At 38.4% G+C, this 22,736-nt stretch overlaps 1 protein-coding gene across 3 annotated transcripts; it reads left to right on the top strand.

The window, feature by feature from the left end:
• The first annotated feature begins 6,963 nt into the window (after positions 1-6,963).
• On the top strand, positions 6,964-22,717 carry armc2 (armadillo repeat containing 2). 3 transcript variants are annotated; one of them, XM_056764139.1, is made up of 18 exons: positions 6,964-7,425; positions 8,030-8,233; positions 8,352-8,424; positions 8,501-8,672; positions 9,656-9,785; positions 11,469-11,518; positions 12,045-12,155; positions 13,727-13,917; positions 14,358-14,460; positions 14,553-14,803; positions 16,563-16,708; positions 17,255-17,354; positions 18,875-19,157; positions 20,517-20,639; positions 20,728-20,841; positions 20,917-21,049; positions 21,309-21,448; positions 21,548-22,717. In XM_056764139.1, exons 2-18 carry the CDS (start codon positions 8,031-8,033, stop codon positions 21,682-21,684), a joined length of 2,460 nt encoding a protein of 819 aa, XP_056620117.1. In that variant the 5' UTR covers positions 6,964-7,425; position 8,030; the 3' UTR covers positions 21,685-22,717. The 3 variants fall into 3 exon arrangements, with proteins under 3 accessions (XP_056620117.1, XP_056620116.1, XP_056620114.1); XM_056764138.1 differs by having other exon boundaries at positions 7,975-8,233; positions 11,472-11,518; XM_056764136.1 differs by having other exon boundaries at positions 7,975-8,233.
• The last annotated feature ends 19 nt before the right edge of the window (positions 22,718-22,736 follow it).

The following is a 22,736-nucleotide window of genomic DNA, read 5'->3' as shown; positions in this document are numbered from 1 at the left end:
AGTGTAAATTCTTTGAAAATTCATTTAAACTTTAAAAGTTACCGTTTTCTCCTCAAATCAATAAGGCCCTGCTACACTATGCACACTGTGTTTATGTTCAGTCACTTTCTAAAACAACTGGTATGACTTTGCTTTGGAATTTAAACTTAATTGAACTTTGGTATGCACATGTGCTAATTTAAGGTTAAATGTGTATAAAATCATCCAGTTTTTTTTTTACTGACCCATAAAACATATCACAAATTCCTTATGTGTACAAATTATATGGGAAAAGTTTAACAGCCGACAGAAAGTGTTGGCTTTTCTTCTCTGACAGAGCCATAGGAAATGTTTGCAATCCCCCACCTGTCCCAAACAGGGACACATTCACAGGCCACTGAAACCAAAGGTCAAGGGTTGTTACTTACTCTAAGGTCAAATCTGTTTTGCCAATACTGTGGATCAGGGGTATGTGTGTGTATTTAAGGTGTGGTGTTTGCTGTAGGAACAGCACGCTGATTCACAGAACAACCCAGAGTTAAAAAGTTACAAGGTGTCCTTTAACAAAGCTCATTAGGGTCATCTTCTATCTAAAATCTGTAACACAGTGCTTATGTTCGCTAATTTATAAGGGTAACACTGGGAGTACACTGTAATGATAGTGCGATTTGTATATTTACATATTAAAATAGACTTAACAGAACATATGCAAATTGTATAGATACATACATGGAAAAAAGTATATTGTATTCCAGGATAAACTTCTAAATTGGTGTTCACATGGATTAAAAACGTGGAATGAAAACATTGACAGTCTTTGAAATGTCCTAATTTATGCAGTAAAACACGCCAGTGTGTGCGCATGTCTGTGCATGAATTTAGCACACTAAACCTGTCTGTTCAGACAAAATACGACTTAACGGGCCGGTGGAAACTTCTTTTGCACACAACGGCATGTCACCACACTCATAAAACATCCTTGACCTTAGTGGCACTCAATACCAGTGATGCATCATTACCAGGTTCCAAAATCTCCTTTTTGCCACAGGTGCCAATGCTGAAATTTTTAAAATCGTAATTTACTATTAGACTTCTTACGCATTGAAGTGTATTGTGCACAATATTTAGAAAAACATACAGTGCCTACTTTACACAGTGGTTTTAAGTTCATAGAACGCAAGTCAATGGGGGCTAATGTTGTTTGGCTACCAATGTTCTGTCCAAGAAAGTCATAAAAGTTTGGAATCCCTAGTCAAGTGGGCACTACTGGTGACCTGATGCAAGTAGGAAAGCATGTATACATTTTGTCATTACTCTATAGCATCAGTTCAGCCTGCCTTGTGATATTTTCTTCTTTCTCAGGTGTGGGTTTAATCAATGTTCCTATTATGACAGATAATGATCACAGTAATCACAGTTAGTAATTGCAAGGTGTGCATGGCATGGGGGTGCTTGGGAGAAGTACATTTAAAACAAAACATGTTATGTGCTTTAAAAATAGGCTCCTGGACGATTATACTGTGAATCATGTGCATGCCATCAATTCCCTCACCTCTGTGACTCCTCAGGTGAGGCCGGGACTGTCAGTGCAGCGGTCTGACCGGTCAAAGCTGTCTGAGGAGGTATTGATGACAAGGGGATTTGAGAACTGGGCTGTGGTGTGGTGATGTCATCGCCGAATGGATAGTATGACATGGTCAAATGCGCGACAGAGAAACAAAAAGAGAGAGGTTGTGCTTGAGGGATCTCAGGTTTACCATCCATTAGGCAGAATGTAATCTGCCTCAAAGCAGCGTGACGAACAGCTCTCTGACTTTATGACACACTGCATGTCGTACAATACATGTTGTACCAGAACATGGGCAGTGTATCGGGTAGGGATGGGATAGTCGACATATGCAAGATTGCAAAAATCTAACTTTACCCTCAAAAACACTGTTGCTTTAGCCACAAAAGCAGCAATTTGACAACTAATGTAGGATATCAATTAATTTTTCACATAAAATGCATAATATATATAATCACAATCTGGCACTATTCGGTCCGACTAAACAAACATATTCTTTATAACATTTGTTAGGATATTCCTAAAAGGCCATATGATGTGTGTCTGTTGATTTTGTCGAACAATGGAGGACCTGATCTAAGTGCTTCTACATCTATCCTCAATTTATTAGCCATCACTGGTGCCCTGCTTTAGTAACGGTGAGTCTGTACTATGCTTTCAGCAATCACAGGACGAAAATCCTGTGAAAGCCACTCTCTTTTTAGTACATCTCTTCTTTTATTGCCCTGTACAGGATTTCAGACAAGGTTAACCATGATACCACAACAGAATGTCTAATGTGGTCTAGACACAGTTTAAAGCATACATTATAACTAGGAATCAGATGATATAGAGGTCAAGGTTATTCTCGACTATAAAATGCTTAAGCCTTATGCCACGGTCAGACTTGACTTTGAGAATCCGTTCGGACGGTGCTACGAAAACGGGCGGGAGTGATTACTCTTTTTTTTTTATTTCTATACCGAGAGGTCACGCTGTGACGTTTTCATATTCTATTGGTTCACCAAACCTGAACTTTGCGTCCGAAATTTTCACACGTTAGAAAATAGATACGACCTCACGTTGTGTCAATCACATTGACACCCTGCCTCCGATATTTTCGTACGTCATAAAAAAATTTGGACCGGGTTTGATTTTCTGCGTTTTTCCCATCCTTAGCAAGCATTTTGAGAGGTGTTTTGACAATTAAGAGACACAGTACAAGCTCGCCCCAAAATCCAGGATGGCGTGTGTGACATTTCATCTCGCAGCACAAAGAACTGTATGAGAAACAAAGTGCGGATTACAAAAACAGAATATAAAGAGAGAGTGTGGCAGATGAGCAGATGATTGCAGAACAGCTTGTTAAGAGGACAGTATGTACTGATTGTCTAGCCACGGTGCCAAAAGCAAGAAGACCATACTTCAACATTTACAGTCCAGGAGACCCACATTGGGGTTACCAGGGCTGTTTGCGGTCTCCCTCGGTCCGTGCGAAATTGTGTTCACTGGAAAAACTGAAATAGGCTACTGTAGTCACAAGAGAAATAACAAAACGGATTGATGGCGGCAGGCACATAGGTGTGAAAAAAGGGAGATTCGTGTTCACAGGTAATGTTATGCAAGGAAATGCAGGCAGAGTGAGGACAGCCAACCTCGCGAGGTTCTGTCAATGGATAGAAGCAAGGGATGAAAGAGATAAGGAGAAAGGGCAGAGCAAACACAGGGTCAGGCTGTATTGTTTTGCAAATATTTTGGTAACAGATGCATTAATACACATCGGACTCAGTTTGAAAGGTGTCTGTGCGTGACAAATTTTTAGGATAACTTTCAGATTTCAAACTTCAGACTGTATGTGCGAAGACCTTTACTCAGACGGGACTGGATAACCCTAAAGATAAATATTTTACACTAGATGCAGTTTGTGATTTTAATCCTGTATGAATGTTTTTATTTCTTTTTTGCTTCTCCTCATTTAATATAACTTCCTTGAACTTAATTTAGTTTTCTGTTTCATCTCGCTTGAACCATCCCTCTCTCTTATTACAACTTTTTTGAATATTGTCTCTCTTAAACTGAGAGAATAAATGAGCTTCTACACTTTGCCTGAAATGGTGAAATAATCTTCTGTAAACAATCTGCGCCTTTGGTGATTGCTGACATTATCACATAAGGAAAATGGGACAAGTCATGATTTATAAACACCATTATGTGCATCTCTCACATAACATAGATTCACTCCTTCTTCCTCACACACATACATACACACACACAAACATCAACCCCACACTCCTTTCTTTGTTTCCCTGGACAGATGAGAGCAATAGATTCTATTCATTACATGACCTACAGACCCATGGACATAAGCAAAGAAATAAAATGAACAGAGTAATATGTGATATGTGTCTTTAGATGGGGGGAGAAAGACAGGAGTAGAGAGGGAGGAGAGGAAAAGAATAGATAGAGCACATTTATGACAGTCCTTAGAGACCCTTCTAATCAGCAGTGAGGGGAGAAATAGTGTGCTACCTACATAAATCTTGGGTCAGCGAGGGGGGAAGGCACACAATAGTATAGTAGCACCACACAAACATGTGAAACAAAGACTCCTATTGTGTCCAATGTGAAATCCCAATTCAAATAAAAGTCTAGAATAATAAAAATAATGTTCTTATTAACATATGTTAATATAACAGACTGTCAGAACCAGTCAGACTGACTCAGTTACAAGTATTTTATCCATATACATGCGTGAACTATGACTTATTACATCAATTGCAATAATGATATGATAGCATCATTAGTGTGTTTTAGACCAATTACGTTACGTTAAGCGCAAGCAGGTGTAGCTGGTGTGACAAACCGTAGGCTTATGCTTCAGTATGCCTGACAATGGTGTCCTGCACACCCTCATAAAGGTAAGGTAGCAAAGGTGCGCCTCACCGACAAAGAAAACGATCAAATGTTGTGGCTGGTATCATCACTACATTCTACCTTACATTCCATTCCACCGTGTCAACACATTTAAACACATGAGGTCAGTGTGAAATTCTTATATTATATCCTCTGCAACATGAGCTGATTTATTTATTACTATATTTGTCTGCGATGTAGAATCCCACTCATGTCACAGAACAAAGTGAGAAAAAAGTGTGTGTGTTGCTTTCCAGGAAGACACTGTGAGCAGATGAGTCAATCAGCAGTCTGTCGTCACTACATCATAATCAAAGCCTTTGTGCCATTGCAGAAAATAGCAGCAACAACCACTTTTTTCTTTCAGCAAATCGTTATTTCAGATGGAAAGGTCAAGTTTAATTTATGCCTTTGTTATTTCCAAAACACACAAGTCTTTTGTCTCTTACCGCTGTAATATAGAGGTTAAATTTATACAATATTTATGTTGGGGAATGTAAAACAAGTCTTCATCCGCATGAGTACTTTTTAATTTATGTTACGCAGAATGGGTGATGAAAGGGTGCTGAGTATAAACAATGACAGCTACGTTTTCTGGAATTCCGGCATGAGGCATGACCACTGTACAGATAATGTACTCTAGCTCAGTTGGTGACATTTCCGGGCACTTCTATTCATCTGTCTGCCTTTCATAGATCAAACACAGTCAACCCTTTGATGCGTGAGTTACTATATCATGGAGTCGAAACGTTTATTTTGCTTCAATAAAAGAGTAAGAATTTCCAATCTTATTTTTTTTCTTCAAAATTATGCATTCTGAGACACATATTTGTTAGACTCAGCCCCAGATGTCACGCACGTGGAACTTTGGCTGATCGTCTGATGCATAAGGCACACTTTTAAGGAAACGCTGCAGCAAGTTCTACGTCATCAACTGATTGGTTGAATTCCACATGATTTCTGTTAGACGTGCGTGTCGCGTTCATTAACGGTCCGCACGGAAACAGCACGAAGCTGTCCAATTGAAGAAGTAGCTGTCATGTTTACATCGTTGCAATAAAAATTCAGTAGATCGTGATTAATGCAAAATGTTAATGTCTCTAAACATGGCACGGCACAAAATGAAAGGTGATTGGTTGCTTTTCCTATCAGTCTAATGGTCTCTAGGATGGGCCTTGGCCAATGAAAGCAGCCAAAGTTCCCAGACCTTCAGTATTAACAAACTTTTACAAGGAATGCCTACGAGCTAAAATGTCTGTGTTGTAATCTCCCTTGTGTGTGATACAATTGCATTACTTGTGAGTGTGATTTTAAATCAGTGGTCAAAACCTTCAATTAAGTTCTTACATCAATTACATTCTTCCAAATCTTTGAATATCAAAAAAATGCTAAAATCTTGCAAATTAAAAACAGACCTTGATCTTTACTAGTTGTTGACAAAAGCTCAAAAATGTTCTACTTTTGACACAAGGCAACAACATAAGGCAAAGGCTGACGATTTTTTAACCTACATGTCACGCGTATGTCATCGCTGTGTTCTCCTTATCAACAGGTGAGGGAGTGAGTATCTGTCCAATGACTGCCCAGCAGAAACTGGTTGCCAAGGAGACAGCAGCAGAAAAATGATGGTCCTTGCAAAGCAAACCAGTTTACCTCACTGACGTAGAAGAAGAGCAATGAGGGTCAGTGATGTGCTATTGTGTGAATGTATCAAGGTTCACAAGATAACATCACACAGGTCTCTAAATACACACGCAGGTGTGTGCATCTAAATTCTGATAACCCTTACATTGTCATCTCAACTGTTGACAATGTTATGTTATAATGTGTGACTACACTTCACCTCCCCTAGTGACAATAAGAGAGCAACCATATCCATGCACCCATTGGCCAATGAGCTACCCCGTACTAACTTCTTATTGGTTAGCTCCTCCAATCACATTTCACCAATGAGACTCCTTGTATCCATGTGAATGAAGCTCTTAGAGCTGTTTAAATCTAACTATAGAGTGAAAGAAGTACACTTCACTTAAAAAAGGAAGATAGAAACAGAAAGGTGTTAGAGTGCAAGAGAAATCATGTTAGTCTTACTTGTGGTGACCTGGTTGTACCTATTATATCAGGGTTAAAATGACCCGTTGAATAGCAAGAGAATAATTAAATGCGAAATAATAATGCGCTGATTAATTTCTATCAGTTGGGAGTCAACAGCAACACAGCATTTGACATTCTTTACTTCTCTAATATGTTATCTAGCCAATGGATAAATCATGTGCATATATTCTAACAAGATTTAAAGGAATGAAGTAAAATACCAGACACAATATTGTAAATTATTCATTATTCTGAATAATGTAATGTATCCAAATTCAAAACTGAAATGACTTCAAAGAGCAGCCCCAGCTATATGTTTCTTAAGGGATGCTGTTTTGCTCAATTGATTATGGAAAAAAAAGCAAGGAAAATATGTAAATTGTATTTTTATGTATAATTCTGGGTGGATACAAAATCAGCTGGCTCACCTCATGAGTGTCATGATGTGTCTCCTCACTAGTGCACCGTGGGCTCTGAATGTAATTATTTTTCATTGAAGACTAGGCAAATAATATGATTTTTTAACAGAAATAGAGGTTTAGTCAATTAAAACCATTACTCTTTTACAATACGTTAAGGTTCATACTTCCTCAGCTTTCGTATTCGTTGTAAAATATAACTTAAACATAACTTGTATTACAATAAAAATTATGTAATTAAGGATTGTTACCAACGATTTTTTCCTCAAACTTTTGAATACTTTTTCCTCAAAATAGTAGGTGGCAGTTTTTACCCAACGAACGGTAAGTCACGTGACAACGCGCGTGGCAGTGGCAGGCTGACCTGTGGCGCGAAGCGCGTGAGTCCATCTTTCTCGTGTCACGCAGATCATCTTTGCGGAGTAGAGAATGATCTCTTTAAAATTTTGAAGCCAAGCCACAACTGGACGCAAGGTAACGTTAAATATTGTTGTGCACAATTTTCTTAGCAGTTTTAAGGGCATTTTACAACGCGAACTGTCAGAGCAACATGTCTTCTTTGGTCGAGTAGGATGTATATAATATTTGATGCTTTACTTACTAGTTTATTTTAAACTTTTGTATGATAGCTTGGTATAACATCACAAATGCGAGCTTTTTATTATAATGGTTGTTAAAAGTTCAATAATTCGCACAGTCATTGGGTTTTTAATGTTCTGCTGTTGTTGTTATACCCGAGTCCATGTTACAGCATTGTGTGTTGCCATGGGGACGGTGCGTGAACGCGCAAGCCTGTCAAGCTCTCAAGAATTCACTACGTCCCAAAAATGTGGAAACGCACTATGATAAGGGATCATGTGTGAACAAAAATTGTATAGCAAAACGTAATGTTAATCAACATTAGTATTTATTTTTAAGTACATTTGGTAATTTTAGTCTATCTAAGCAAAAATGTCTCACTGTATTCATTTAACTTCTACTATAGCAGTGCCGCTTTCCTGCCTGTTCCATCTTTTTTTCAAGATTGATGGACAATGTTTCAGACCCTTGATACTGGTTTACATCTTTATCACTCAAGCATGTCCTTAATGGAGCTCCAACATGAGAAAAGTGAGCGTGTGTACACCAGAAGGCAGACGAGTGCTGAGATAGTGTCAGAGGCCCGTCGCTCTCTCCGAAGTCTTACCACACAACGACCCTTCACCCCTCAAGAGCAGCATCGGCAGCTTTTTGGAGAGTCATCCTCTCGTGCACGTGACGGACGTCCACCTTCTGCATTTAGGTAAAACATCACAATTGGACGATTTCTGACTTTGTTCCTTTAACAAAACTCTGATTTAATATGTTCATCAATATAAACAGAGTATGCTGATTTTAATTGCTCTAAAATTACTTTTTAGTCTTCATGCCCGGAATTTTGAAGCACCTGACTCCAGACCAGGTTCTGGAAGCCGTCTCAGCCCACTGGAACATGTAAGAGGGCTTTCAACACTGTATCTAACTATTCAAATAAAAAGAGGAAAAATTAATACTTTCGATTCAATAACAGATACCCAGGCTGTCTGCGTTTCGTGATGAGGATGGTCGTGAGGAGGAAGCAGCTCTCCCCAAACCCCCTGCTGAGCGAGAGAATACCAGGAGAGGTTCAGGAGGGTGTCGAGCCAGACATCTTAGAACGTCATCCATTAACAAGCTACCACTCATGACATCACAGTCAAAGAGTAAGTAAACAAGATGACATTTCTTACACTCACAAACAAGAAAACAAAAGATTTACATTTAAACAAACATAACTGCAATACAGTAAAGATTAATTACAGCGAGAGATCATTTAATACAAATAAAAGAGTGTATACAAATTATTTGCAGTAAGATAAAGAAGAAGGCATAAGCTAAGTGAGAAATAGAGCACTTTTGTTAAATATATTAAAATGATTTAATTCAATATGTGGTGGCTTGACCAGTCATAGGCATATGATCAGCTGTCGAAATTTGACTGAGTGACAACTACCACAGACACCACACCACAAAATGGAAACCCCAGCATAACATATCTACACCATGTGTCTCATTGCCTTTGAAAAAACAGCTAGCTGTTTAATGCTGTTTCAAAATCGAGTAAGCTTTCTGTTAAGGCAGTTCTCCATCATGTAGTGGACTATTTTTGTGACAGTATAGTGTTTTGGTGGCTATGTGCGTTCCAATAGATTAATTCATAGAGCTCTAATGTTTAGGATGTTGAATAATAAAGCAGTTACCTATACAGGCGAAAAGCAGTGAGGTTTTGAAACAGAGCTTAAGTGCTTCACAGAAGAACTAAAATGAATAGACTTCCAAAAAATCAGATATAAATCAGTTTACATCCGTGAGAAGGAACTCTGCCACATTTGCCTCAAGTGTGTTTGTGGGCATACTGTGTGTGTGTTTGTATTGAGAAGACAAAAAATATCTGTCCTTTGGGTAGTTTCCTAACTTGATTACTTTTGTAATGTATTAAAATAATTGTTAATGTTCAGTGACGCAATGAAGGACAGTTAGTTGACCTAAAAGCAGACTTGTCTGGCTGTACTTTTTCTTTTTTTAAAGAGTTATATATGTCCAATGCCTAATCTTCAGATGCCATTTCTGAGGTGTATAATCGTGTTGATCTTTATTAAGATCAAGATAAAGTGATTATTATTATGTTCTTTTATGTGACATAAAGGTTTAGATAGGTCTGTAGAAGAGAGAATAGACCAACCAGAAGATGGAGAAAGGCTACATTGTGATGATGTCACAGGGCATATCACAAAAGCCTCCTCAGAAGCTGTCCTGCACACAATTAACAAAAACAGGTATGATATCTTTTGTCAGTTTTAAAGTGTACACATTTACCCATCGCTGCTTTTAAATACTATCAAACAGACGTTTAAAGATTATTTTGAGTTCATAAAGGAACAGTTCACCCAAAAAATAAAATCCTGTCTTCATTAACTCACCCTCAAATCGGTTTAAATGTATTTGTTCTGATGAACACAGAGAAAGATATTTGGAAGAATGCTTATAACCAAACAATTCTTGGCCACCATTGACTACCATAGAAAGAAAAAAATATTTGTACATTTATTTTTTCTGTTGAACACAAAAAAAGATAGTTTGAAGAATGTAGGAAAGCAAACAGTTCTGGGGCACTTTAGACTACCATTGTAATTTTACCCACTATAGTAGTCAATAGTGCCAAGAACTGTTTGGTTGCAAGCATTCTTCCAAATATCTTTCTCTGTGATCATCAACGTTAACAGAATTTGTATTTTTGCGAGAACTGTCCCTTTAAGCAGCATGCTTATAACAGGGACCCACATTACAGTGCAAGCACACTATTAAACTCTTTCAGTGAATCGTGAAATAAACTTGTTTGTTGTCAATTGATTTGAGAATTCAATGTTCTATTTTGTCATTTCTGCTCATAAACATCTACATATTCCGGGATATGGCACAGAATTGTGTAATACCTCATTAAAGGCCACATAAAAAGGATCATTTAGTCAGTTCCAACAGCTCTTATAATTCATTGCCCAATATGGCCACTCGTGAAAATAACAATGCTTCCAATTTACATGCATATTCAGACACTCAGAAATTTATTAAGTCAAAGTCAGGCATCAAACCCTTTCCTCTCTCTTTTTCTCTTTCAAACCCCCTCTTCCTCTTGCCCACCTCCCTGTTATAGTTGCTAATGGAGCGATATTAGATTATGCAGCTTGTTTGTGGCCGGCTGGATGGCTGCTCTGTTGACCACTAGTACAGTTTCATTCGAGATTCACAAGATGACATCACGTCTCGGCTGAGGCATCCCATCAACAAAGAGGCATTATCGAGGCAGTACAAAGCCCAAATACGATCAGTGCCATATAAATGCACAGCGGCTGCCGTACCATCAAAATATCAGCGCAATCCTTAAGAAACACAAATGCAACATACAAAAACGTTAAATCATTGTATCATAATGTAAAACGTGGAGAGTGTTTGCCCCGATAACATGTCAGTTAAATCTGTTATAAGTGATGGCAAAGATTAAGAAAGTACATGGCAGGATATGCTGAAGCAATGTTAACGGATATCTTGATTCGTGTGATAAAATGTACCATGACAATGCATGACTAGATTTGAAACAAGCATGTGAAGCTGTGGTTTCCTGTCTGGTGCTGTGGCCCATACATGCACGTTGAGTCTCATAAACAAACAGACAAGATCCTTTTTAATGTTTCACCAAATAACTGTTTCTTGCTAACTTACAAAAAGACCAAATAGAAAAATTGGGCATGTGATGGTGCATAAGGATATCACAACAGCGACCCCTGGTGTCTGCCATAAAATAGGAGATGTGCAAAGTTTACATAAGAATGATGTACCCTGTGCTTATATTTCAAATGTTATATATATTAAATTTGACGATTAGCTTTTTATATTCACCTAGACTTTACATAATAGTTTTATTTTTTCTGTTTACATGTGTCTTTGTATGTGTTTGTTACTAGTAGGATAGCGCAGTCAGCCCAAAATGATGTGTCCAGTGGATCAAAACCAGGTTTGTTGTATTTGCATGAGTAAATAACCATGCTCCTTCTCACCATTGCTTTGCTATATTAACATTCCATATATCTGCACAAAAATCTGCTGGCCCCTTTTTTATTTAATGGAATGATAAACAAAGCAAAGCTTTCACAATCTTGTTAGACCTATGGGCACATACTCTGATTGGATAGATAACCCAAAGCACGTTTCCTATAGCAGTTTCTTAAGCGTTCTTTTGCCAGATGACAGCAGTTTGTTTTTCTGTTGTTTTTGCAAACCCACTGCTTCCTGCAGCTCGTCGACAATGCAAATGTTCAAAGAGGCATGTGTACAGAACATATAATAATGAAAAAGTTTGTGGGTGGAATGCTTTGACCTTTTTATGCTATGTTGCACATCCTTTATTTAAATACATTTTGACAAGTGCAAGAACTGAAGGGCTGAACTGTATCAATTCTCCTTCCAGGGTCAATAATATACTGTATATGTCTACAAATAACCATGATATCAATAGACTTGTGTCTGTCTTTCTGCTCTAGATGCTTATCATGGACTTAATGACACAGATGCAGATGATAACATGGATGAATCTCACTACTGGAACTCTAAAGTCCTTCCCCTCCTTCATGAAATCGAGTCCTTTGCACCAGGTGATAAAATGACTTCCATGAATGAGCTTTATCCTCACTAGTAAAATTCTGTTGTCAATTGTTCTGCTACAGTATGTTTTTGAGTATATCAATTTAAAAGTAACATTTTAGGAAATTAAAATACAATTTAAACGAACAGTTTGCCCAAAAAATTTAATTCTGTCTTCCTTTACTAACTTACTTCCCTCAAGTTGTTCCAAAACTGTATAAATGTCTTTTTTTGATAAACAGAGAGCAAGATATTTGGAAGAGTGCTCGTTGCCTAACAGTTCTTGGCCACCATTGACTACCATCGCAAGATATTTTGAGGAATTTAGGAAAGCAAACAATTCTGGGGCACTTTTGAAAACCTCTGTATTTTTTCCTACTATGGTAGTCAATGGTGGCCAAGAACCGTTTGGTTACAAGCATTCTTTCTTTAAGTCCCTTTAAACTTAATACATTTTCTTAAAGGTGCAAAAAGTTTTATATGTGTAGTATGTGTTTGCTTTTACCAACTTTTGAAAGATATTCCCAATTTTGGGGTTATTGAATTGTGCTTATGTAAGTTCATACCAAGGAGCTGCTCTTCAGCACATGAATGTGTCTCAGAGTGCAAGCAAAACAGCAGGCAGAAGGAAAACACAAGATCTGAATGCTGAGGAATGAAAAACAGATCCCTGTTGAGCTTGGCACACGACAGAGCTTTTAAAGTCAAAGCATGTGGGGGAAAAGAACCGTGAAATGCAATCTAATAGCAGTAAATATTTAAGCACTTTCAAAATTCAATAGAAATTCATTTGAAAGATAAATATCAAATATTCATTGTGCCAAGAGCCTCTCAGTTCATGCATAAAATGCCCTTCATATTCTCCACGGTATCATCCGAGGGTGCCGTTGGGGAGGAACTGCCAGCCATCTTGGAAACAGAACTGAGGAACAACATTTGTTTTAGCAAAAATAGCTTTCGAAAATGCTGCCTCTGCCTTATCCCCTAAAGGCAAGTTAGGTCTGCAGCACTTTGCCAATCCACACAATGGTCAGAAACCATGTAGAGATGGTTCACTGTTTTTTCTGAAAGCAATCTTAACAGCTGGATCCCTTCTTAATTGAAGGGAGTATCTTGGGAATAAAAAGTATATTATTGATTGGTTACGTTAGTTAAGTTGATCTCACGAGATTCAAGGTTATTGATTCAAACTCAGGTCTAATGTACATCTTCCATTTGGTTATACTTTACTCAGTGACGTTGATGTTTGAGCATGTAGAAAGAGAGTAAAGAGCTATTTCACGCACACTAATAATGCATTCCATACAGGGGGGAGTTTGTGCTGAAGGGCCATGTTAACTCAGTCAGTGGGTGTTGACATGTGGGCCAAATGTCAGTGAAATGTCAGTAAGCCTACTCTGTGTACACATCAGCTAAGCTGAATGAAAGAGACTGTGTTACAGACTTCTCCTCTTTCAGTGTCCTTCAAAGAAACGGTTCGAAAAGTGGCAATGCTGCTAACATTTTGTGTGAAGCTTCTACCTGTTTTGTGTGCTGAAATTCAGGTCATTGTGCTGATAAGGATTTTCTGCGATCTGTGTAGGTGACGGAGTGTCAGAAGAAATGGTGGGACGCATGTGCCACGCATGCACTGAACTCCATAATGCCCTGGCTGAGAGAGGCATGCTGGGAAGACAGTGTAAAAAGAGGTCCACTATCCTAAGATCGCTCTTCAGACTTGTAGATGTGGGATCTGATCGACTTAATCTTACCTTAGCCAAACTCATTTTGGCAGTAGGTCGTTTTTTACCTTACCCTGTAATAGCAGAGATGCTTTAAACGGATAGTTCACCCAAAAATGACAATTCTGTCATCATTAACCCTTGTCATTTCAAACCTGTATGACTTTCTTTCTTCTGCAAAACACAATAAATATATTTTGAAGAATGTTGGTAACCGAGCAACGGTGGTACCCTTTCACTTCTATAGTATGGACACAAAACCAATGGAAGTCAACGGATATGGCCATTGTTCGGTTACCAACATTCTTCAAAATATCTTCTTTTGTGATAGGCAGTAGAACGAAGGTCATACAGGTTTGAAATGACATGAGGGTGAGTAGATGATGTTAGAATTCTCATTTTGGGGTGAACTACTGTATCTCTTTAATATTTAATAGGTTTTGAGGTTACACTGCTTGTAATGTTGTTCTTCTATAACTTTTATATCACAAGCTCAATGTGAGTGGAAACAACTTGGTGAACATCTGCAAGCTCATCTTCAAAATCAGCAGGAACGCCAGTAATGACACCCTGTTCCTCACCAGCTCCGTCCTCGGTCAGTTTTGATTTATGTGTAACACATTCAGTCTGTAATCAGTCAATAACTTGTGTAACATCAGCACACCATGTGTGCGTTCCTCCTCACAGACTCGCTTCTTTCTCTGCTGAAGTCTGAAGATGTGTGGAGTAAAAGTGAGGCCGTGCTGTACTGCGTCGGCTCACTGAAACTCCTCTCAGGAAACAGCGCCCTCGCCAGTCTGCTGCTGGGTAAAGACTTCATCGGGATACTGCTGCTGCTATCGAAGAGGCTGAGACATTGTATTCCTCAAACTTCATCCAATGTAACCAATCACAGGGCAGAGGGTCAGAATGTCATTGCAGGACACATACTGGTACAGGTGAGCTCTACATAAAGGGACAGTTTCAAAAAATAAACATTCTTTCATCATTTATTCATCCTCGTGTCGTTCAAAACACGAATCTGTGAAACACAAAGAAGATATTTTGAGAAATGTCTCTGTGGTTTTGTATTCAAATGGAAGTCAATGGGGTCCAGTGTTGTTTGGTCACAAACATTCTTAAAAAGATCTTCTTTTGTGTTCTGCAGAAGAAATAAAGTCGTACAGGTTTGGAATGACCTGTAATGGTGAAAGAATCTTCATTTGTGGATGAGCTATCCCTGCTTTAATTGTGCGGGTTAAGGGAGTTGAAGTTTCTCGTAGTATCATTCATAATCTTATTTTTTATTAGTGATCATGTGCTACTCAAACACACACACACACACACACACATATTTTCTACAATGTACACTCAGTGAATGCCACAGGCTTTGGCAAGGAAATTAAATGCTCGTTGGCTGGTAGTTTTTATTGCAAGAACTTTATTAGGAACTAGAAGGTTTAATCGAATTCTGAGAAACAATAATCTGACCCTCGCTGACTCGCTTGACTCAAATCAAAGACATACCAACATTCTACTAAAAAGAACATCTGTTACAACTCGCGTGTCTACCCACAAGTTTTACCACACTTGACAATTTACCATCAGAAGTTTATCTAGGGTGGTAACACATGTGTGGAATATTTCTTTCTAAGCCACCAAAACAAAAGCGTGAGGAACACAAACACGATGTGTCATCTTGAAAGTTGAAGTTTCGTTAGAGGCCCGTATTGTATAGGATACTGTGAATGACACAATCATACATAAAACACCAGTAAAATATTTTGAATATAAATTGATTAAATAATAATTTAGGTCCATCCACACCCAAACAAACTGAAACAAATAACAACATGTGAAGTCGAACAGGCTTTTTCTGTGGTTTGCTTTCTGCTGAGTGACTTTCCTTGTTGTTGTTTAGAAACCCCCTTTAGGATCCCACAATGCATTACCACAGCAACCATGGGTGTGTGTTTCCCCTGTGTCCTAGTGTTTTGTTACATATCACCATATATAATGAAATAGGTTTGCAATGCAAACATGATAAATCTCTTATGTGTCTCGGAGCCTATAAAGCAAAAGGAATTCAGCATTCACAAACCCCACCCGGATATTTCTCAGAACTCTGGAAGCGAAATGGAACAAAATACAAGCGTTTTGTAGGGGCGGGGTTGCAAGGGGTCGAAATGGAGGCTGGACTTTTAATGCGCTATTGTTTTTGCTCTTGGGTTTCCATTTCGTGTCCATATTTCCATTTATGCTTTTCCAGAGTACATTTTACAGGAATCCTTTAAATCTTCCTGAACAAACTTCCTGAATTCGGCACGCACAGTTTGATGTTCAGCCTCAATAGCCGTGGCGCTCATTAGCCTGTTGGCAGACGGAAATGAGGGCTCTTAGGAAAGTACAGCCCAATGGGCCGAACAGCCCTAGCGGGCAGCCTTCATGTACCCTAATCAGTGTCCTGAGCTCATGATAGAGAGATTTATGAGGGCACTTCTAAAACCTCCTGTTATTTTTCCTTGATTATAAAAGCACTTACATGCATCTGTGTTCTTTAGACACTAGTCAAACATTAAAAGTTTCCTTCACGCATGATCTTTTTAGACTGACTTTATTACAGACAAGCACACCTGCTGCACAGAACTGATTCCCCCTCATACACACATTATTCGTTTTTTGGCCATCTCAGTCACATGCAACTCTTGATCCTTCTAGGTCACTGCAGCTTTGAGAAATATAGCTGACCAGTCTGAGTCTCGGCCTTCTTTCTTATCCAGCAAGGCCTTTGTTACTCTATGCTGGATTGTGGAGAACCACCGCCACGACACTGACATATGCATTAATGTGGCCCGGATATTCAGGTGAGAGGGGCAGGATGGTCTGAATGGGTATGTATGTATAGGGCAGAAGTTTAGAAAGAATGAGCAAGAGAAGAGAAGGAGGAGAATACTGTCACTTTGTTTTCATGCATGTTGTGACTCAATCGGCAAGTACATTTTGAGACGTGACTTTAAGAAGTAATCTGGAGTCCAGATTTGGTGCAGGGCTCTGTTTTAAATTAAAATGAAAACCATTCAGTCAAAATGTTCAACGTTTGTCTTGATTTTTCATTTTTTCTGTTAACAAAGCCAAATCATCACCTTATGGCCACAGATGACTTCCTTCCTCTTTGTTATACAGATGCACCGGAGTGGTTAAATAGTTTTATATTTTCCGTTGCTAAAAAACTGTGACATGTCCACCTGTTTTATAATGCACATGAAAATATCTCAAACCAGAATATTCATCTGAGTGTAAGAAGTTTTGTTTTCATTTAGTCAGATCAGATGGGCTGCTTGATCTCTGCTTTTAATGTTGTGAGGTCTGATGTGTGAGAAAATGCTGACGTGTATATGATTGGTCTCCAGCAAGCTGTCAACCTACACTGAGTGCTGTTATGCTCTAGCTGAAACACCACGCTGCTGCAGCCTATTTTTAGACCTGCTGGGCAAACACAGCCGGAAACAGGTGATTCGTTCTTTCAACACACACATGGACATATACACAGTGAAAAAAACGCACATGTATAGACATATAGGGAGAGTGTTCCGCTTTCTGCCTTAAAATGAAACTTGAGCAATAGTTAGGAAGGTGTGTGTGTTGCATGTGTTTTTCTGTTTTTTTCATTTCGGTACAGTTAGTTCAGATGGGCTTCTCTCGGTTGCCTGCTGGCTCTGAGAGTTATGAGATCATGTGCTCTTAATCTCGTAAAGAATAAACACAGTTCACTCTGTGTACTAGGTATCATAAACAAAGTCCCACCCACACCATGTACTTTACATAGGGACATAGTGTCCTCCAGACTCGTGGCAGATGTTGTAAGGATTGTCACTGTCTCTTTTGAACATTCAACGTGGAAAAAAAAAGCGCTGACAACTAGTTGACAACAAAAGACTGCTGGATTTACATGGGTTTTAGGAAATGCCCTTCGCGACTGTGTTTAGCAGAACATCTAAGTGCTACTGTTAACACACATATAGGCATTTTACACCACAAATTGTTTATAATTGTTTGTTGCTAAACAGCTTGCCATAACATTTTTCATCTTATTGTTTTATACTTTATACCTTTGACACTTGAATTCAGTTACAGAGCTTCCCAGGGTTAGAAAGCAGGGTTTACCCATTGTTAAACGTAATGGCAAAATAAGATTAGATCAAGTACATGTTTTAGGTAAGTTTACAAAGTTTAAGTAAATCTTTAAAAAAAACTTTATGTACAAGTATACTAATATCAGTGTTTTAGTGGGATACTCGGAAGTGCACTATTTCCAGACTACTTTGGATTAAATTGGCACCTGTTTTAGTTTATAAAAGTATACTTTTAAGTATACTCCAAGTGTAACAGTAGTTAACTATCTTTTCTGAACTTATAGGCATATTGATAGTTTACTGATTCAATACTTGTAGCACATTATTAGTTACTAAAAGTACACTGTGAAGTATACTGTGAAAGTAATTATTAATAATTAATGAAAGTAATAAAAAATGTGAAAAGTATTTAATAGACTACTAAGTATAAATACTAAACACAACTATAAGTGTACTTAGAATACTTGAAAGTGAGCAGAAGTATACACTAAATTTTCAAGTATACTTAAGTGTGATTTTAAATAAATTTCTAAGAAGCAAATAATGTACATTATTTAGAAGTACATAAAAATAGCGTGAAAGTAAACTTATTTTTTTAGTTTTAAAGAAGTATACTAATAGCACACTTCTTTTTTGTAAGGGTATAGACACTTTCAGCGGCCCAAAATGAACTTCTGTTAGACCTCCACAAAGAATGACATTTGAGGACTTTTCATTTATTTACTACAATTAATATACTATAAAATAATATTACAGATTAATATAAATTAAATATAAATTATATTGCTATATTATAACCAAACACAGACCGGAAGTTAACTTCGGGCCAGCGCGTGTGTCCGATGAAACGTCTACACACTGTTTTATTTTCTATGTATCTGTTTTTTCTCACTGCAGGACTTGGTAGTTCGTCTCCTGTTCACACTGGGGAATTTAACAGCCAAGAGCATTAAAGCAAGAGAACGGGTCTATGAGGAGGAAGGGGGAATAGACGCCCTCTTAGATCTTTTCCAGATCTACCAGAGAAAGCCTTCGGCCCCTGAGCAACATCCTGCTCCTGAAAGAGAGGACGTTCTCATCAAACTGATCCGACTGCTGGCAAACCTGGCCATTCATCCCACCGTGGGCACAGCGCTGGCTGCCAACCCTTTGTGTGTTCAGCTTCTACTACAAGTGTTGGGTATAAAACACAAACATAATTAAATCCTTTAAATGATCAGTTTGATTCTGTTATGTTTAGTTTCCAAAAATTTGCTCCCTGTCCCTAATATTACTTTGGTCAATATTTTTTAACAACAAACAACTTAAACTGTTGCCATCTGATTTTATATAGCTGCACGACCAAAATTCTTCTGATTTACTTCTAAATTTAAATCATATGTGTTTACTGTGCATATGTTACAACAGCAGAACCTATGTGAGACACAGAGAAAGTTGAGGTCTCTCCGATGTTTCAGGCTGAGTGTACTTCCTCGAGTTCTGCAAGTTAGTTGCTCTGCATTGTGCACTGACATTCTGTTCTCTACACGTCAATTACTGGTACTCACGCTCAAGTTACTGCATCCTCTCCGATGATGCACGCTTTAAAGTTGTCATTTCCCAGAGCCTGTTTTACTGTGCATGCAACTCACATGGTTTTCTGAGACACTGCAGTGTGGTTTGTAGGCGATGGATGCAAACAAACGTTAGGCCATGTGAAAGTTTCATAAGCAGGTGTGTTGTCTTGAAGAGGCGGTTACGTGTTTCCTTTTTGAAATATAGAAAAGACTTTTTATATTGTGGAAATATTTTTCCAGTGTCATTTTTAGCATTTAAGAAAATGAAAGCAGTTTTTATGACAGTTAGAGGAGTCTGTCGGTTCTTAAAGCGGAGATGGCGACGCTTCAAGTCAAAATGTGCGGCTGATTTTCTCTCATATCTGATAGATTTAAATTACATCCTGTTATGATGAACATAAAAATCGAGGAGGGTGAAACTTAAAAAAGATACTTAGAAATCAAGGCGAAACAAGAATCAAGAAAACAACAAAAGACGTTTCGAAATGAACAAAACACTTGCAGGATGACGCACAAACACTGACAGTGTCAACCACACTTTGAACGGGAAATACAGGATCTCACTTCAGTCATACCCACGACGATTCTGACTACTTAGTTTTCAGATTTATCATGAAATACTCAATTGGAAACACACATGAGTGGTTTCAAAATAGAAGTGATACCCGATTAGATTGCAGTGTTTACCACTTTTCAATACCAAAAGTCTGTTTTGTTTCCTGAAAAGTTAAAAGACAAACAACAAGTTTTCATGCATATTTCTAGCACATATTCTTTCGTATATCAGCTGTTAAATGGAAGAATATTGTGTACAGTAATCAGAGCTACCATATACGATAGCATTACATTAAATATACGGCTGTGCGCGAGATGAGTAAATGGGCATCGGGACAATTTAAAGTCTACAGATGGCACGGACTGAGAATAACTGATATTTCACACTTCATAATCATTCTTGTTTTCTTTTCCCTTGTGAATCTCAGAGTCCAGATGCGTGCAGGAGTGTGAAGAGCTAGTGATTAATGCTGCCGCCACCATCAACAACCTGTCTTTCTACCAGGGAGAGAGCTCGTTGGTCCGCTCCCAGTACAAACACATCTCCCAGTGTAAGACAAGCGCTTGCGTGTTTGAAAACATGTACCTTCCATCTGTAGTCCTTCCGTAATCTCTTCGTTCTTGCTCCTGTCATTGCAGTGCTACTAAAGCTCTTGTTGGGCTCCAGTATGGAAGGTGTATTGGAGGCCACACGTGTGTTTGGAAATCTTTCTCAGATCAAAGATGTGAGGCGCTTCATCGTGCAGCACAAAGGTACCTTTATTTCTATAATAAACACACCTTACCTCTCTGGGTCACCTTTGCATAATGTTGTGTTTGCATTCTCAGTGCATCAGTTCGTGGTGACCCTCCTAGACTCCAAGAACCCTGATGTGTGTTTCTCTGCGTGTGGCGTTCTTATCAACTTATCTGCAGATTCAGAGAATACGGCCCTACTGAGGGTTGAGGGAACCACTCAGAAGTAACTCACCAAATTGCAACACAATCATAGTCACAATCTTTTTTTATCTTGGTTTCCAGTGAAATATCTGTAACTGTAACTAGAGAAGCAAAATAATGTAAGACTTGTTTTGAAAATGTGTGTTCTCTACTTAAACAGAACCTGCATCTTATATCTCATGCAGTGCTCCTTTTAAAAAAGTCACTTGTTTAATTTAAAAAACAGGCAAAATGCTGATGAAGTACTGATATGCTCTGTTGACACTCGTTCTCTGTTGCAGGCTTATTGACTGTCTACGTGACTTTGGGTCTCAGGACTGGCATCTGGCCGCTGTGGTGTGTCAGACGCTGTGGAACTGCTCTTTAGATGGAGAGATGCAACATTCTGAGGAGCTGCTGAAGATATTAAGGCTCTACACAGGTGCACAATCAATCACACACTCCGTCAAGACCTGTATAAGTGATTTTATCATTAGGTGATCCTTTAAAAATGTAGAAGTTTTGGCTTTTGTTCGGACAGACAGAGAACTTCTGCAGTGGCCTTCAAATGATGGAGTCAGACAGGTCCAGGAAGCATGCTGGGAGTTGCTCTTTTTGCCTGTGGCTGAGAGGCTAAGACAACGTTTACATGTTGAAGACATTACTGGAATCAGTTAGTAAGCTTCTCTGATCTTCACACTCACAGTCACATATGAATGTACGTACAGATGGACACAAAAGGAGCGAGCCAGCGTGTATGTGGCACTTTAATACCCTGTCACTTTCGATGCATTAAAGTTGAAATGTGAATTACAACTAACCAATGTGTTGAACAGCTTTAGTTCAAAGGCCGTGGTCTTGATTCTGGTGTTTTTAGCTTAAGCTTTTAGATTGAAAAATACTAGATTTGTTTTATACAAGCATTATGTCTAAGCTGATCTATTTGTAAAAAGCACTCGTGACCATCTCAGTGATCTGAAAGACTTTATTAAAACATTTCAGAAGGAACACAGAATAGAAACATTGTCACTTTCTTAATACAATCACATCAAACTGATATATTATGGCACTCGCTTTCCTCTTCTTAACGGTTATGCTTCACAGCTACAGTCTGTACAATAATATTCAGTTTACACAGCTGCCCTAAAGGTGATCTGAATGTGTTTAAATGCACAAAGCCAACGATGGGTGGTCATTTTGTTTAACTGTGGTGAGGTTAACGTTAACCCCCTCACAAGTCCAGCGTGTATAAACAACACAATTTAATATATTTTTTATATCAAAGGGACTTTTCCAGACAACAGTGGGAATGTTTACAGTTTAAAAGGGGGGAACTCGGTTCCACAAATTTGATTTTTTCAATTAACAGTAAGTGTGGTGATTTCCATACAAAATGACCATGTACTTGCATTAAAAAACATCAGCCTCATATAGATAGATAATCACAGATACAACAAAGGAAATTACCAGCAGTGTAAGGGAAATTATTATTTGGATTGCTTCCATTGTCAACAATGTTACTTCCTTTAATGCTTGCTGTGAGATAATGAATGCCTTTAGCACCGTGTTTAAGTCATTAGTGTGAGGGCAGTTTTCTAAAGCCCTATATTATTTCTGCTGGTGAGTGGATATTTATGAACTTAAAAATGTATTTTTTTGTATCTATGTGAACTATGCCTAAAATAGAAACGCAAAAGAATTGAAAGCTTATGAAACTCTTATGTGAAATG

This window comes from Triplophysa dalaica, chromosome 13 (assembly GCF_015846415.1).
Source record: "Triplophysa dalaica isolate WHDGS20190420 chromosome 13, ASM1584641v1, whole genome shotgun sequence".
In the NCBI taxonomy this organism is placed as follows: domain Eukaryota; kingdom Metazoa; phylum Chordata; class Actinopteri; order Cypriniformes; family Nemacheilidae; genus Triplophysa; species Triplophysa dalaica.
The sequence above is the reverse complement of the archived record's forward strand: the minus strand, read 5'-3'. Positions and strand labels throughout refer to the sequence as shown.

Coding starts and splice junctions, on each gene's coding strand:
- armc2 (XM_056764136.1), top strand. CDS start 7,986: ATGTTTCAGACCCTTGATACTGGTTTACATCTTTATCACTCAAGCATG. Junction 17,355..18,874: donor GCAAACACAGCCGGAAACAG/GTGATTCGTTCT, acceptor TTCTCACTGCAG/GACTTGGTAGTTCGTCTCCT. Junction 21,449..21,547: donor GATATTAAGGCTCTACACAG/GTGCACAATCAA, acceptor TTGTTCGGACAG/ACAGAGAACTTCTGCAGTGG.